The sequence below is a fragment of the Balaenoptera borealis genome, assembly GCF_965194805.1.
Source record: "Balaenoptera borealis genome assembly, chromosome: 21".
NCBI lineage: Eukaryota > Metazoa > Chordata > Mammalia > Artiodactyla > Balaenopteridae > Balaenoptera > Balaenoptera borealis.
The window spans coordinates 37,364,535-37,382,866 of record NC_138880.1 but is presented as its reverse complement, the minus strand read 5'-3'; the positions used below and the strand labels follow the sequence as shown (position 1 = coordinate 37,382,866).

The 18,332-nt window shown below is 36.1% G+C and overlaps 1 protein-coding gene across 1 annotated transcript in view; it reads right to left on the bottom strand.

The window, feature by feature from the left end:
- Positions 1-18,332, bottom strand: part of TENM3 (teneurin transmembrane protein 3) — a 2,383,554-nt gene that overhangs the window by 148,432 nt on the left and 2,216,790 nt on the right. Inside the window, exon 11 of the mRNA XM_082374697.1 lies at positions 12,766-13,003. Coding sequence (XP_082230823.1) covers positions 12,766-13,003 — 238 coding nt within the window. The remainder of the gene's footprint in view (positions 1-12,765; positions 13,004-18,332) is intronic.

Here is an 18,332-nt window from a genome sequence, read left to right as displayed (position 1 = left end):
AATTCCTTACTTCCAATACCCCCCCTTCATTGTCCCTCCCTTTCAGTTTCACCTGTTGGTTAAGAAATTGGTTGCTTCATCCTTTTTAATCTCATTGCTACTTTTGAATGTCTACGATGTTTATTGGCCTTTACTTTATCTCTAAATTAGACACCAGTATCCATTCTCTCCTGGCTCTTCTGTTTCCTAGAGGTATCTATATTTCCATGTGCTTATCAAACATTCAGCAACATACTATCTTATTTCACAAGTACCTTCTTTTAGGGAGTTCCTCCTTTTCTCTTTGAACTTGACACTTGGATTTGTGAGTCATGTAGAAGGCTAGCTGATAATTCACCTTGGGTATTTACAGCTTCCCAAAAGGTTTCACTACTTTTCTTCATAGAAATGATGCTATTTCTCTACTCTTAACCTTTCTGGCTGGAATTGTTTTTATATGTTATTTTTTTCCTCTAAAGACTTTGCTTCAATGTATTACCTGGATTAAAATCTATCTAGGAAAGAAACAGCCATCTCTACTCATTCTCTTTATCTATTAGAAGAGACTTCTGGAAAAGTCAATTCTAAACATTTTAAAAGCACTGTATACACACACACAAATATAACCTCCTTACTCCTTTTCACATCTGCTACTTTGAGGGGAAGGAAAAAAATAAGAGTATTTTCCCGCACAACATGCTTTCTCCCTAAGTTTCCTCCTTTGAAGCAGCTGAGGACAAAGCAGTGACAATCAAGGTGCTGTTCCCAGCACTGGCCACGGTGTCTGCACTGACACACACACCCCCAGACAAAGGTCGCAGCAGTGGTAGCTTCTGATCACAAAACTACATGATGAAAAAAAACTGTTTCCCTGACGTTCAGAGGCAGCAGAAATCCCCCACTGAATCCTCATTATTACAGGTAAAGTTTTTTCTTTCATCCTTTACGTATTATATTAAAACGTGCTTTCAAGGGTGGGAGTGACAGAACCAGTTAAGAGTAGTACTTAACTGGTAGAAGGAAAGTAAAAAGTAGTTGGAGGACTAGTTTTTAATTAACTGCTTCAATAACCACCATGGTAGCAGCAGCACTTGCCAAAAGCTCTAACTAAGAATAAAAAAGTATCAAATGGGATCTAAAAACGGAAGAGGCTTGTCTCAAGGGTGGATTAAAAAGGTGAAACAGTTAAGAAAAAATAAAATTTACCTCGAGTGAGTTAATGATAAACTAAACCTCAATATTTTTTCACCTTGTATTTTGATCATTTAATTTCTGCTAATTTTTAAATAGGATGAGTCTAGAAAAGGTGATGTGTGCATGTGTGTGGGTGTGTGTGTAAATTTTCTAAGAATTGGACAGGGCTCATTCAAGAATGGATTAACTGGGACTTCCCTGGTGGCACAGTGGTTAAGAATCCGCCTGCCAATGCAGGGGACACGGGTTTGACCTCTGGTCCGGGAAGACCCCAGAGGCCACAGGGCAACTAAACTCGTGCGCCACAACTACTGAGCCCGTGCACCACAACTTCTGAAGCCCATGTGTCTAGAGCCCGTGCTCCGCAATAAGAGAAGCCACTGCAATGAGAAGCCTGCGCACCGCAACGAAGAATAGCCCCCACTGGCCACAACTAGAGAAAGCCCGCACGCAGCAACGAAGACTCAATGCAGCCAAAAAAAAAAAAAAAGTGTACTTTCTAAAAAAAACCAAAAAACAAAATGGACTAATTATTTTGCTTCTAATATAAAGGTATTATTATTATAAATCTAATTGAAAATGCTTTATAGTGTAATATACTGTGCATCCCTGAATTGCAAAAAAAGGAAATATTTTAGACTCCTACTAATTAAAATGCCTCTTCTTGTACGACTTTTAATTATGGTATGCATTTTAAAGAAAAATATTTTAAATAAGAAAATTAAACATCCTCCAAGTGAGTAATCAGCATTAGAATGTAAATTACATATTTTGACATGAAAACAAAAAACAAATATGTAATGATTCTAGCTGTGACACAGTGAGTTAGTGAGACTGATAAACTATTTCATGCTGATAGCATGTTGTGTTCTCAAATCTATTACACTTTTGAATTGATGTGCTATTATCTTTGGACAACTTTCACACTAGGAGGTGATCCCAGCAAGAAAAATGTCTTAAATGAAAAGCTTATAAACAAGATACATTTCACTGCTGTTACCTGAATTAATATGAGCTATTAGTGGTTGTATGAGAGGTTTGAGACAAAAATTGTTTTATAATATTTTACAAAAAATTGCAATACGAATGTATTAATAATTATACATTTTAGCAATTGCCTCTGTATCAATTTATAATGATACTGAATGTACAAACAGGTACGTGGTAAGTACAGCATTATGTGTTAACTGATCTCTGAAAATTGGGAGGCAAAATTCTAGACAGTATTAAGGTGATTTGTGGGAAACATATTTTAGTGAATTCTTTACTGTCTTATACATTCACTTTTCAGTCTTAAGCGAGAGACATATAATCTAAAATTTAAGTATAACCACAGTTGTAAAAAATAAATAGGTCTACAATAGGAAGCAAAATATTTTTATTATGACTTGTTTTAACTTAGACATGTTTATAATCAAGCAACAAGACATGTTATACAGTTTGCTTGGGAGCATTAAGAACTGAACAACCAGATTAAATATGCAGATTCTTTTTAACCGTTATCAAGATGGCTAGAATAGTTTAATAGTCTTTGTTATATTTTAGTTATTTTAACTGTGTAGCCGTGGTATCAAATGCCCAAATCTATATTAGATATTTTCCTACATGTTTTAAGATATCAATTACACTACTGTTGGCAGTTATTACATACTAAATATATTAAAATTAAGATGGAAATGAAAAAGATCTTAAAATTCCTATGTGCTATTTGAACAAGATTTAATCTACTTAATTATTAATTCATTTAATTATTGAGAGCTTAAAATTGCTCAGCAAAGCTCTTTCTATAAATTTGAGAAGGAAGCATGATATAGGTAAAGAGAAGAATTTCAGGTGTCGATGTAAGTCGATGAAGAATAAAAGAATTCCAGGGTTGTTAAGAGACGTTGAAGGTATCCTAATCAATCAGATGTGTGACAGTGAACAAGAAGTATTTAACAAAACAAAACAGAAAACAACCAGTGCAAAGAGTGGTGAGTGGTTTAATAAGTTAGGCTGATTGAGGACCTATTTCCTGTATACAAAGAAAAAATTATGTAATTTAAACTTCATAAAATCCCCACTCTGTGTGATTGCAAACTCTACTTTTTCTAAGATGAGAAAACTGAGCCTTAACTTGGCAAAGTTAATACAGGGGCAAAGTCATGACTTTTTGTCCTTAAAACTTATGTTCTTAACCAGTGATATAATATAGTAGTAGTCGCCACATGAGCTATGTATCTTAATGCATGTGTAAAGCACCCTTCTGTCTGTATTTCTCTCGTATTTTACAAATAAGATACCAGGCTTCTACGACACTGAATACACTGATGACTGCGGAGCCGACACCCAGGCCTTTTGTTGGAAAGTCATTAATGTCCACGAGGTATCCTGAGACAGAGAAAAGATCTCACCGAGAGGAGGGGTTACCAGTAACGCCCTCACCTTTTAGTTTTTGCAGCTTGTGTGTGATTAATTCAATACAAAATCCTTCACTCATTCTTTGGGATGAGTAGTGGAGTGATCTTGAAAATCTTTTTTCACCACTTAAAGGTTAGCCAGCGAGCTCATGGCAAAGTACCCCCAAAGAGTTATAAACCATAAAAATGGGTTAAACATATAAAATGGGTCCAAATTTGCTGACCTTTTCGGTGATGACAAGTGGCTGTCAGTAGTATGCTACCAAGAATTTATTTTTGAAAAAATTATTTATCTGTCTCTTTAAGGTACAGGTATTATTCAAGAATGAGTAAGAAAGTACTGCTTCTCTGAAGAAACTCTTAGTCCAGAGAGAATATTTTTAAAACGTACATTTGGAATTATTCTCATTATAATTTTGTTGCCAAGAACGATGATTGCCACCTATGCCAATTATCAGTTTTCTAAACTGCTTAAAAGTCCGCAAAACATGGTATTTTAGTGGGTTTTGCCTTTGTTTACTTAAAAGTGTGAAAATGCAACAACATCCAATTAGTTTGCTAGAAGATGAAATTAGCCAAGTTACAACAGATACTGTATGATCTCATTTATATGTCGAATTTTAAAAAGTCAACTTCGGGACTTCCCTGGCGGTCCACTGGTTAAGACTCTGTGCTCCCAATGCAGGGGGCGTGGGTTCGATCCCTGGTCAGCGAACTAAGATCCCACATGCTGTGCGGCATGGCCAAAAAAAAAAAAAAAAAAAAGAAGTCAAACTCATAGAACCAGAGAGCAGAATGGTCTGGTCGCCAAGACCTGGGGCTGGGAGGCATGAGAAGTGGGGAGACACCTCCGGTTACAAGGTGAGCAAGTCGGGAGCTAATGCGCAGCCTCGTCATTACAGAAACTACTACTACATTGTGTCCTTGAAATTGCGACAAGAGTGGATCCCAAGTGTTCTCACCACACATACACACAAAAGATAACTCTGTGACGTGATGGGTGTGCTAGTAAACTCAGTTATAGAAATAGATATATATATACACACGCACGCATGCACACACACACGCACGCACACACACGCACGCACACACACATAAAATCATCATGTACACCTTAGAAAGACAAATTGTACAATCTAAATATACACAACTTTTATTTGCCAAAAGGAAGTATATATAATTGTTAGATAGGATTGAAAAATGTTTAAGGTATGATGACTTTGGTATGTAATTATTTCATAAGTGCGTATTTAATAAATAATTTACTAAATGAACTTAATAGACTTAAATAAAAGAAAATTATTTTAAAATATTATCTATTTCATTTCATCCTTTCAATTTTTAGTCTTATATATGTATGATAACATGCATAAGATTAGTACATTGCTACAACTGTATAATTTTTAATTTGATAAATACATACATTTTGGAGTTGAGTACTTTATTTTTCCCTTTCATATGTAATAAAAAAAAATGTGGAGACACTACAAGAAGAAAAGGTAATGAATTTGGAACCTGAGATCTAGCTGAATGCTAGTGATCACATGATCTCAGGCACTTTACTAAATCTCCATGGGCCTTAAAAAGAAGTTAAGATTAGATCATCTCTAAAATCAATTCCAACCCTGAAATTTGCTCTGGAATATAGTCCAATCTTTTTCAGAAGCAGTCATACCTTCTACAGGTCCTCCATAATAAACGTGAGTTTTTCATACGGGTACATTTCATAAACATCTGCTGAATGAATGAATGCATTCAGGCTTTATTTTATGAAGTATCACTACTCCACCACTATCTCAGATAATTTCTTCCCCATATTATCACTGTTAGCTTTTTCTAAAACAAGCCCTGTCTTTGAAAATTTACTTCATAATTTATTTCCTCTAGGAAGTCACCCCAATTAAACTGAGGATATAGTGATTCTTCTCACAATAACAAAATACCTAGCTCCAAAGCTGAGAATGCTACCTAATTGCTCACAGAAATTAATCAGCATGTAAGTTCCTGGCAATTGTCATTGCCTTCACTGCCTTGGTAGCTGTCATTTACCTTTATAAATGCTAACTCAATTATTTTATTTTTAAAGGTATAGCATAAGAAAAGAATAAAGAAAAGAAAAGAAACTGAAGTGCCAGATACCTTACATATAATATTTCAAGGAATACTTATAAAATGTTTGTGAAGTATCATCAAACCCATCTTATGAGAAAACGAGATAAAAATGTATGAGTACTTGGCCCAAGGTTATATAGCTAGTAGGATGTTGAGATTTTAACCCAGATCTGGTGTCTAGTACACCATGACCAGAAAGAAGCAATATTCTATTAGTGCAGGATGTAACTGGAACAAGATGACTTCTGGTAGTAGCATTTTAAGTGGTTCAGAATATGAGGTGAGATGCTAAGAAATCATAAAGAGGGTCTTAGCAGAATCAGAGGGGTTATCAAATAGAATTTATTAAACTTAGTTGGCTAATTGCATGTTCAAGAATTTAATCTTAATGGGCTAAGAAGAAAGGGTTCTGAGAATGGTGTAATAGGACACACTCACGTTTGCAATTAAAGGAGAAAGAAATAAAACAGGCACAAGAATGTCAAGGCAAAATGAAGAAACGCAGGAAAAGAAAAGCAATTGTCTTTGGCAGGGTATATATTAATTGGTGATGAAACCAGAGGATGAAATTTTAGAGAGAAACACATAGTTTTAAAATTGGACAATAAATGCTAGGAAAGGATAAAATCAACATGTAGTAATGATGTTAAGTAAAGACAACACACACAAACACACACACACACACACACACACAAAATCAAGGGAAGAGGATTGAAACATATTTTCACAGACAACATTAGTGAAGAGTAAAAGAATTTTTAAAAACTTCCAAAAACAGTTGCCGAGGAAGAAGAGAGGTGTCTTAAAATGAATAGGTCATATCCAGAAAAAGATTATGATTAAATCACAGTCATTAGCTATGACCAGAGTAATGGCACAGATGACCTTTTACTCTGATCACGTTCAGAGAAGCGACCAGAAATGTGTTAGGAGTAATTAAGAATTCATTACTCTAGGTATATGGAAATTCAGGTTATCATATATGAATAGTTTATACAGATTGCTGTTTATCCAAAACCAAACGTTATCAGAGTATACAGTACTTGCAACTGGTTGGAATTATGCTTTCAAAAATCATCTAAGGCCTACAGCAAATGATTAATGCATACTTTCTTGGTATCTTAATTGCTATTAAAGAAAACTGGTTCACCTCAGTTAAACAAAATAACACTCCTACTCTTTTGTACAGTAACTTCATCATACTCAAAAGATACCTAAAGCTTTAAAAACCTTAAATATAACTGGGGTCTAACTTCTGACTGATGTGAAGACAATGCATCTATCAAGGCTTTTATGGATTCATTCCAAACATTTATTACTTTAGTTAACTAAAGGTTTCAGGGATATGAATAGTTGCCTTTCATTATAATTTGAAGATTTTTTTTTTTTCTTCTCAAGAACAAAATTAACAGACTTGCAAAAATTCATGTACTTTTTGTTGAATGATAGGAATAGTGAAAAAAAAAAAAAAAAAACCAAGAGATTTTATTCTGGTAAAACTATGGTTAAGGCTTGGACTACCTAACTCATAAAGATAAATTAGACATAATTATTCCAGTTAAGACAAATATGTTCTTCATTCCTGGAGAGAAGAGAGCTACTTAATAATAAAATTCGTTCGGCTGTTAACCAGTTGGGTTATCTTATCCTATGCAATGGTTGTTATTACTATTATTACTGTTTGGTCATATTTAGAAAAAACATTTATGAAGCACCTACTGCCAGATGAGTTGTTTACATTATTTCATTTAATACAACGCTATTATGAGTAGGTATTATTATTGCATTGGAAACTGACCTCAGATTTAAATAATTAAATAATTAAATAATTTGTAGATGACGACATAGCTAGTTTAAATGATGGATCTACGATTAAAAATCAGGTCTGACTGCAAAGCACATGTTCTTCTCATGATGCTAAACTGTGTTTATATCTCTACTAGATCTACTAGGTTTTATTCAGGAATATATATCAATATTGACTCCTGGGAATGACCTTTATTTTAGAGCTACAATCAGTCCACAGCCTACTTTCTCATTTTAATTACTGGCATGATGCCTGCTCAACAACCATACTGAGACTGTAGCATTGCAACTGGTTAGTAGCAATCTTGTATTAAAAATGATGCTCTGGCTTTCACTTAGCAATCATCTTTGAATCTTTATCTCATACTTTATTTTAGAATGAGGACTCTTTCAGTATAAGAGAATGGTTTCAGAAACCAAATTATAATGTTGCCAGAGATACATGGATCTTTGAGTAAAACCAGGATCAAAATTTATCTTTGTTTAACATTTTTAGTTAATACATGATTTACCTTTAACATTTCACATTTAAGAAATTAAATTTGAACTTTTTGGGGAAAAAAAGTCATTCAACATGCTGACTTCAGTATATGCCTCCTCCTGTTCTCTTGATACTGTGAGAAGAAAATAAAGATGACCATTTTATGTATCATTTCTAGGAGTGACACGTTTTGGGGGCCAACAGAAGCTTTCTCTGTGAAGGGGTTGACAAAGGGTTAAATATTTGCTACATGTTGGCAACAGAAACTAGAAAATTTCAAAGTAGGAGTCACACCTGTATTCAACCAAGGGCTGCCTTTCCACTGCCTCTCATTTGATCTCTGTTATTATTTACCTTATATATAAAATAATTGGAACTTACCAAGTAACTTGACTCTGGGGAATAACACTTGGTAGGGTGGCCATACGCCTCTTTGCCCACAACAGCCTGAGTTTATGCCTGTAGTTCCAATGTAACTGTTCATGGTCCCCTTTCCCTCCCATATTGTCCTGGTTTGATGATAAATTATATGGTTACGACAGAACACAGGCACTGAGCTAGGACTGCAGCAGCTTCTGGAATTACCCTCCTCTTATTGAGACAAAAATTTTTAAGCCACAAATTGAAACGAGTCTTAAATATAAACACCTCCTAGCAAATCCTCCTGAATCACACATCCGTCTTCCTCTGTCTTCCTATTACTCTTACAACTGGACACATATCCCTCTATGGGCCTTTTAACAAATACCGTAAGTTATTAAAGGTGAAATATTTCAAGAGATCTGGAATCCCTTGATGTTTACTATTCATTAGTATGTTAGCAGCTTGTAGGTGGAGGTACAATTTTTCAACTGGGAAAGCTCTACCCTGGTACTATGCGGCCAGGACGTGTGTGTTGCTGCCTTCTAACAGGCAAGGCTGACTCAGACCTGATTGTCTTTGCTTTTCCTTAGACCCATTTAGAGTGAAGATAAAAGAGGGGGGAAAAAAGGAGAATATCTTACTTTAGTAAATGATACTTCTGTTTAGGTTTTTTTTTTTTTTTAGAAGATGTAGCAATTGATCTCACATTAAAGCAGCCCAAGACATCTTGATATTTGAATTAAAAATGCAATAATAAAAAGGTAATTTAATATGCAATTTCATACATTAATAATTAGCAAAGCATTGCTGAGCTACAAGGTAAAAAGCTATGGGAACATCACTAATGAACTATCAAGGCCAGAGCAGATTTCAATAAACGAGACTTTAATAAATCTTTTATTAAATAGCTACACATGAACCACTTGGTTACCATCTAATAGGTAACTACTAAGCTACGTAACTCACATATATAAATGAGCAACTTGCAGGCAATTAACTTTACAATTGCAGAAGGTCAGGCTTCTCAATGAGAGTCTCCATACTGCACCTTTAAGTGGTGCTAGCCTGAGTCAAGTGTACACTTTTCTTCAGCTGCTCTATATTCTGGTAGCAGCTATTATTATGTACGGAAGCAGCTGAAGTATAAAATAAACAAAGGATGAGCTATAGGCTATCAGATGCCCTAAAAATGAATTATACAAAGGACAAGAAATACTGAGCTCAAAGAAAAGGAGTCTTCAGAAAAGTTCTAAGCAAGTACTGGTGTTCTGTCTAGGCCCTGATTGTTACTTTTAGGAGATGATGAGATAATAAGAATATGCTTATAAACGGCAAATGCTTGTTCGCATCTTGACGTGACTCTAGATCTGAAACTCGCTGGAGATGGGCGACCAGAGCTACTCTGTTTAGTGGGTAGAAGTGCACAGTACACAATAACATCGACAGTCTCCAGCGGCAGCAACGGCTAAATTCATTAAAGAAAGGACATACACACTTTTATGGAAGCAAGAAACTGCTGGTGGGAAAACATGCTTTTTACTAAATCAAAAGGAAAGCTACGTTGAAACAGATAGGACACATCTTTTATGTCTTCTGTACCAAGTTTAGGTGCAAATGACTTGAGATTTTCATCGATTATTACATGCCACTTGTAACCAACTATTATCAGGATATGCTGAAAGGAGAAAAGGGGAAGAGACAAAGAGAAAAAAACCAGAGATTCTTATCTACACAGAACTGAATTTCAATCTTTATAGCTTACATCCTTTAAATGACAGTTTCAGAAAAGTGACAATCAGTGAGATGAGTCTATGTATAAATAGCAATAATTGCCAAAGACGAAACTCTACACTAGATTAAAAAATAGTCAAAGGCAGACACAAGTCTGGATAAAGTTGTTAATATAGTTGAAACTGAGAATCATACTCAATAGGGAACCTTAACTAAAAAAGGAAAAATCAATGATAAGTAGGACTGGTTCTTCACCTCAAGAGTTCCAGCCAAGTGAGACTATTAAAGAAACCACAGTGGCACTATGTCAGTACAGTGTGAAATTTTCACACCTCTGCCTAGGTTGATTCACTGAGTACCTGCAAGTTGAAATGCCATTTTTTTTGATTAGTAATATTATAAGATGTGAACATTGGAAAAGGAGAAAATAACAAAATCACACTACAGATTGAAAAATTTTAGCATGATGCACAATTTTCAAATTCATTATACTTTCTATATATGTGTGTGAGTATCAACTGATAGATTTTCTTACTATGTCAATTCATAAAACTATACAATGTAATTCCATTGATGGTTCACTAACGGTACTGCTTTGAAATGGAATTTCAAAGGGTACGGCTTTGAAATCGCCCTGAGAGTGATTTCTTATACGGTCTGAATTTAGAGAAATCAACTACAATTTCACAAATAGCTACTGTGGGTTGTACTCTAAGGAGCTACTTTCTTCCCTAACTTCCCAGCAACAAATGTTCATTAGCACAATATGAGGAATAACAAGAACACACTTACCTTTCCCCCAAATTATTCCAAATATCTGCTCTATAAGACATGGCTTCAAGGAATACCAACTTTCCTATCACCGGTTTTTGAGGCTTTTGCGCTAACTACCACGTCCCCTAAATTAAACACATTTCTGATGACCTAACTTGGCATATTTCATAAATATTTGTCAAAACAATTACCGTCAACTACAATGCAATTATCCATATTCAATTTGATGGCTCAACTGGAAAATTACTTTTTTCCTAATGAATTTTTTTCCAAATGACAATAGTGCATCAGTGTTGATTGTTCAGTGTGTGCTAATTAATGACACTGAGTAAATTTAGCTCTGGGCTAAGAAAAAAATCTGTGTACATGATTCTTTGTCTTTAAGTGAAGAAACCTGCTGTTTGCCTACTTCTCCTGCACTTTCTAATTTTTCCCAGAAGACTGTTCAATATTACAAAATAAATAATAAAACCCACCTACTCTTGGCTGACACTGTAGATGAAAAGACAAGGGTTCTTTGGAAACTTCTTTTTAGGTCAAGAGTAAAAGAAAAGACAGAAATATTTTTATTGTTGACAACTAACTGTGAGGACATGCTGCTTGCTCATCCTCAGGGCAGAATTGGTTTAGATCATGCAATTAATGGCAAAAAGAAAAAAAAAAAGCAATTTATTCATCATGAGACCCGTTTCTTCACCCAGAAGCTAATTTAAATGCTGACTTTAGCCAGGGGCTCTACAGGGCAGGTCATCCTCCCAGGAGGTCCAGAGCCCTCTGGTTTCTGGCTTTACGTGGTGATGAGTCTTTTTCTCTGAACCTATTGGAACCTTAGGGCAGGAAAGAAATAAATAGCAATAGGAGTGTTAGAGGAACTTGCTGCCAAGCTGCCAATAGGAGACCCATGAGTTAGGACACCACACTCTTTGCTTGTGTGATACGTGATACAAAGGAGATGCTGACTGTTGAGGTCTTGGCCGAAGGAAGAAGGTAAGATTTTCTGTACCCGGAGATATTTAAAAATGAAATGAATTAGCTCAAAATAGCTCTTACTGATCTACACTCTGGTGCGGCCTGAGATGTGCTAGAAGTCATTAAGAACCTCACTGAACACCAGTAGGTGTCAGAGAAAGAGCGCTGAGCTGGCGAAGCTTCTGGAAGTGAAGGGGTCCACAGGCCACGCTGAGAGCGGGCCATGCTGTAGAAATGGGGCAAAATGATTTTGTACAGTTACAGATTCTCAACTGCATGGTGATGACCAGAGGATGGAAATTTCAGGAATCATAAGGAAGAATTTTCTAATAGAATTGTCTAAAAATGAATGGAAATAATGATGGAAGGAACCTTAAAGGTCCCATCTCCCTCATATTGCAAGAACTAAAATATCCTTAACAGGTGGTCCTCTGACTTGTGCTGAAGCATCATCAGTGGGGGTCCACTACGATTTTAGGATGTGATGGACAAAACGGAGTCTGTGAAAAGCAGGGATGTCTGGAACCGAGGAGATGCTCAATATAATCAGTGAATCATGGGACTGAGAATCACATTTACATTTCCATCCTTTTCTCTACATGCCTGATCATCTGGAGATAAGAAGAAAAATGGTAGCAAAGAAAAGTCTCACTGAAGCCATTTATTCTCATCTCTTGTAGGCTACAAAATGTGTGAAAAGGATAGGAAAGTTCATTGGTCCAGCAACTAAAAGAGTACCAGTCATCTGGAACTGTTTCTAGAGAAGACAAAACAGAGAGTATATAAGAATGGTAAATCTCTCTCGGTGAGGAAAGGGTTGGGGACTAGTTTATCTTTCCATTTCAGATATTTAAAAAATATGGTTTGTTGACTGTTGTCAAACATGCATTCTCCATGCAGGTACGCTGTGTGGTGCTAACAATCAAATACTCTGAAAGTCTCAACTTCAAGGCTTACCTGCTTTCCAGTGGTACATTACTGCCAAGGACCCAGCTGTCCTGCAGCTGGACGGACTCGGGTGTGGTTTGCAGCTCGGCGGGCAAAGCAGCCGGCGGGGCCGGACTCTGGTTCCTTCTATTGGTCAGGGAGTTTCTGTTGAGAGAAGTGATGGATGGGCGGTGCTGTGTGACGTGCTGCTTCTGGGACGGCGGCAGAGGCTGCAGGGTGGACTGGCCTTGGTTGTTTGCAGGTTGCTCTGAAAAAAGAGATGGAAACGTTATATTTACGTGTACGTGCACATGCGCATCTATACACACTACCAATTTCTTGGGGATCCACTGTAGATGAATTAGCATGAAAAACTGCATGTAAATCCATAACCTAATACATGTGCATATTGTTCTATTAAGCGGGTGTTCAGTGACATTCTCTAAGAGCAAGTTTACCCTTGATACACAAAGTTCTAATTAATATACCACAGATGGTAAAATTGCTTTTGGTTTTAATTTGTTTCAGATCTTTTTTTCATCTGGTTTTATTAACACCTACAGAAAATAGCATCTGACAGCTCCCCTAATGTGCCTTTAGATTTCAGCTTTTTTAAACAAACCAACCCTGAAATTAAATGGGTAATTTCTGTAGAACACAAAGGTTTTGTAAATGCATATAATCCCTATAATTATTTAATGGAGTTTTTTTAAGCTTTATTTAACGGCAATAAATTATTACAAGCTAGTTGCTAAACAGCAGTAGACTAGTTTAGCGCATTTCAAATAAGGCAGGTCTGCACTATGATCTACTAATAGACGCTAAGTATTCTTTAGCAGAAGGTCACTCTGTGAAGCAGATGTTGTTTCATGGATATTTAACAGACTGAATCACAGCTGATTACAACGTCAGAAGACTCATATACTTAATGACCGTTACATCCATTAGAACACATGCAGAACAGATTTTCCAATTTCACAGTATGCAGTAGAACTACATTTTGGTGTAAGTCATAAGTGATCAGAGAGACTCATGCCACTATGTCAGTGGTACAAATATTTTGTTCTAAACCGGAATCATAAAGGATCCAGCAAGTTCAAAATATAAACACAACAGTGGGTTGTAACCAGGAAAAAATTCTCTAAAGCTAATAAGTCATAAGTTAAAATACACAAATGAATGGAACATTTGAGACCCACTTCTCATTCTCATTACCTAGCTTTGGACATGCTAGAATGCACAAATACTACATTTTAGCCAACAGACAGATGACTCCTTAATTTAATGCTAAACTTATTATGGTTCCGCACACATGTCAATTTTTGACTAACTTCAGTTCAAAGTGCAATATAATTTTAAAGTGATGTATTAAATCATGCTATTAATATAAATGCACATATTAAAAGAGAACAGGAAACACAGGGGGTATCTTTCATCTACAGTGTGAACTCCAGCAGTGACTGTTAACACGGTCTACCATTGGAATTCTGGTTGCATGAAATGGATACATGATATGTAAGAGTTTGAATACATAGTATCAAACCGCTTTACAGGGTACAACAATTAAAATTACTCCTCCCACAGTATATAATATCAGTAACACCATGTTTCCAGGGGTCTCTAATAATCCGTATCATATCATTTAACAACTAATAATTTCTTACTCTTGAAATGAGGGACAGAGATCACACCTAAATCTATGAAACAGAGTTGCTTCCTTGTACAGTCACTATTCTTGAAGATTCCCATTCTGGAAACTATAGAAATCTTACTTGGTCCATTGTTTTGGTGCTCATGAAAAATTACGGAAGTCTAATTCTCAGTTAAAGTGAAATTAGCCTTTGAAGACATGGCAGGGTTAAAAGAGCACATACAGTTTTAGTCGTGTGAGAATAAAAGAAACAAAGTTTAAAATTCATGTCAGATTTATTACTCAGGAATCATTTAACTACTTAGCTTTGGTGTTCTTAGCGTCAGTGCATATGATTAGAATCTCTATAGGCGTCTTTAAGGAACATTTCAAGAAGCTGTTTATAAGATGACATAGAATAAGCTACAGTTACGAGGGCCTAGACTAGGTCGGCCTCACAACAAAGACAAAAAGAAGAGAAACATTTCAAAAGGAAAAGTATTAAGACTGTGCCTAGAAAGCAGCAGATGACTCCCATGTTTTTACGTACAGCTCCATGAAAGAATGGTTTTATATTACAGATAGGTTACATAGAATAAATGATATATCAGATATTGTACTATGTCGAGGGAAGAGCAGTGTCGTAGAAGTCAGGGTACCAAATTTACTTCCTACCTCTGTCAGTCACCATGATAGTGAGCCTCTGTTTCTTCAATTGTAATGTGGGAAATATTGCTGGCCAAAAAGTTTATTTGGGTTTTTCATAGCATCTTATGAAAACCCAAACGAACTTTTTGGATAATCCAATACCACTGTCCCATCCAGGTATTAGTGCAATCTAAAGATTCAATGAAATGCACTCATTCATTCATTTATTCACACACTTAGTCATTCACCCCACAGGCATTTATCAAACTTCTATGTTCTAAGGATCTGCTAAGTCAGTAACAGGTGAAAGCACTGTGTAAATGATAAAGCATTATAACTATTAAGATTGTTACTAAAACATTAAAAGATTTAAGGTCTGTTATCATCATATATTTCATTATGTTGAACTTAAGATTCTTATTCTTTTTCAGTTTTAAAAAATTTTTTATTTTTTATTGAAGTATTGTTGAGTTACAATGTTGTGTCAGTTTCTGGAAGATTCTTATTCTTAAATCAAAATATAAATCGTGGGTTAAAACCTTCCATTTAAGGTTTTGAAACTAATTAGTTTCTGCTGTTGCTTTCTCTGGATTCACTCATTCATTTAGCAAGTATTCATTAGGAACTTAAAATGTGCAAGATATCATGCAAACATCCTTCCTTTTTCCAGTTGTCTGAGGTTATTTCAGCACACCGTGTTCTGTCTGCTGGGACCTCTTTTGATTTGACTACCTAATTAGGAGGGCTACTAATAAAACAAATCCAGATAATGAAAGATAGGTTCAATCTAAAATCTGATGGAACAGAATAAGTGCAGAGTCTGAGCGAGATGGGGAGGATGGCCAGAAATTTAAATTCTGGCCATCACAAAAAGAAGCAAAATCCAAGGATTCGGTTGGAGGTCAATGCTAGTTCTAGAGATTCTGGCTTACAGGACATGAGAAGTAGCTGGCGTATGTATTTATTTTTACTGACTTATTCAAGATAGATTACTTTTATAAAGTATAACAAGATAAAATAAAATTGAACATAGAGAGGAAGATAGAATAAAAGAAAACTGAAAGTGGGAAAGATAAAGCCAGATATGAGGTGAGTGGACAAAATGCCTGCTGTATATAGTTCTACACATTTTTAGAGTAGGGTAGAAATCTGGCTCTAAATTACCTTGTTGCAAAGAGGGAAAAGAGGGAAACATGACCAGTTACATGATTTGAAGTGTTTTTAAGATCAAAAAGTTTACTTAAGGAAAGTACTGAGAACAGAACATTCTCTTTTCACCTCATAGGAAGACAGATGAATATCCAGGGAAGTTTTATGACCAAGGTTCAAAGTGGGCACAAGGAAACAGAGAACAGGGTTTGGACTTGGAGACCAGCACTTAGAATTTAATATAGGTGGGCAGATCCACCCAAGAACAACCAAAACATCAACTGTAGCCTTTGCTTTAAGCTAATCCACTGATACAGGCTTTGCACAGGCTTGAGAAAAAGTTTCAGATGAGACCTCACAGACCTCACCAAGTTCAGTGTTCCTGAAACATAGCTCTGAACATGTCATTTTATTCCTGGAAAACTCCAAAGGCGTTTTGCCTATAAAGCATAAAGTGAACTCTAAAGGTGAATGTGATACTTGTTCACGATATCTTTGCAAATGTTACCCCCATGAATCTCTTGATGTATCCCCGTTCTAGTCAAGCTTGCTGTACCCACTATATCTCCACCACAGCTTTCCCCTTCTGTGTAGTGGCTTCTATTTGAAAGACATGTTCCTCCAACTTTCTATATCCAAACCCTGTGTATGTCAAGCTCTAAGAATGATGACACCCCTTCTGTTTTCTTCAAGTAGAAATCAGTTATTTCTCCTGAGTCTTCTTAGAGTCTTTTATCTTTCTTCTCTTTTTCTTTTTTAAAATAAATGTATTTATCTTATTTATTTTTGGCTGTGTTGGGTCTTTGTTGCTGTGTGCAGGCTTTCTCTAGTTGCGGCAAGCGGGGGCTACTCTTCGTTGCGGTGCGTGGGCTTCTCATTGCGGTGGCTTCTCTTGTTGCGAAGCACAGGCTCTAGGCGAGCGGGCTTCAGTAGTTGCGGTTCGCGGGCTCAGTAGTTGTGGCGCACGGGCTTAGTTGCTCTGCGGCGTGTGGGATCTTCCTGGACCAGGGCTCGAACCCGTGTCCCTGCATTGGCAGGCGGATTCTTAACCACTGCTTCACCAGGGAAGTCCCTTTTATCTTTCTTTTCCATGGCTCTTTTCACTTTTCCCTCTGTATTATACTACTTTTATAGGTTTCATGTCCCCTGTTAGACTCTCTATGGAGAGTCACCTTGGAACCCCTAAGGACCACACGATGACAGATACTCAATAAATATTTGTTGAATGAATGACTATTGGTGAAGAAGTCAATGAAGGGAGAGTTGAAGTAAAAAGTGGGGCCCGCTCATATTGCCTTTTCTTTTCTTTTACTGAAATATAGTTGATTTACAATGTTGTGTTAGTTTCAGGTGTACAGCAAAGTGGTTCAGTTACACATCCGTATTGCCTTTAATTGTAAGGTAATTTGCAAACGTGTCTTATTTCCCCAACTAAATTCTTAGATCCTGAAAGGCAGGGACTCTTAAAGCTCTCTGGATTTTTCAGTGCCTTCACTAAGCCTTGTGCTTCGAAGATGCCTAAAAATATGCTGAATGATTGGTGATATTTAGGAAATAACAGGACCTTGGGAGGGGGGTGTCATCTCGTCCAGGCAGGTACCATGTAACTCACTACAAAAACTGGTTTTTTCAGAATATTTCTTTTGAATCATGGCATATGTTCCAATATTTAAAATCTACCTTTTAAGATGTGTGAATAATGGAGAGATTACCTAAAATATATAAGAATATATAAGATATAAATATATAAGATATGAAACAATACATAAAATATGTACTCTAACTTGCCAAGTATAGTATGTTTTCCTTATATTTTAAAGCTTATGATTAAAAATCCTCCAAATTAGATATTTTAGAAAAGATGTAGGTTATTTTTTCCACATAGTCTTCCCTACTTTTTTTAAAAAAAATTAAATTCTTGGCACTATGCCTACTAGAAATTATACACTGTACCTCACTAGTGCTGTTTCTTTCAGCCTATCTTTCTTTGTTCAAATGCCTACTGCTCATATAACTTTCATGACAGCCTGACAGTTGCTTGTTTTTATTTGATAAACTGGACACAAATGATAGCAGCTATCTGTTCAAATTCACATTATATTAATAAACATTAGATAGGCTCGACTTTGCTCATTTTGCTCAGCTCTCTGCCACCAAAGAAGTTAGCTCT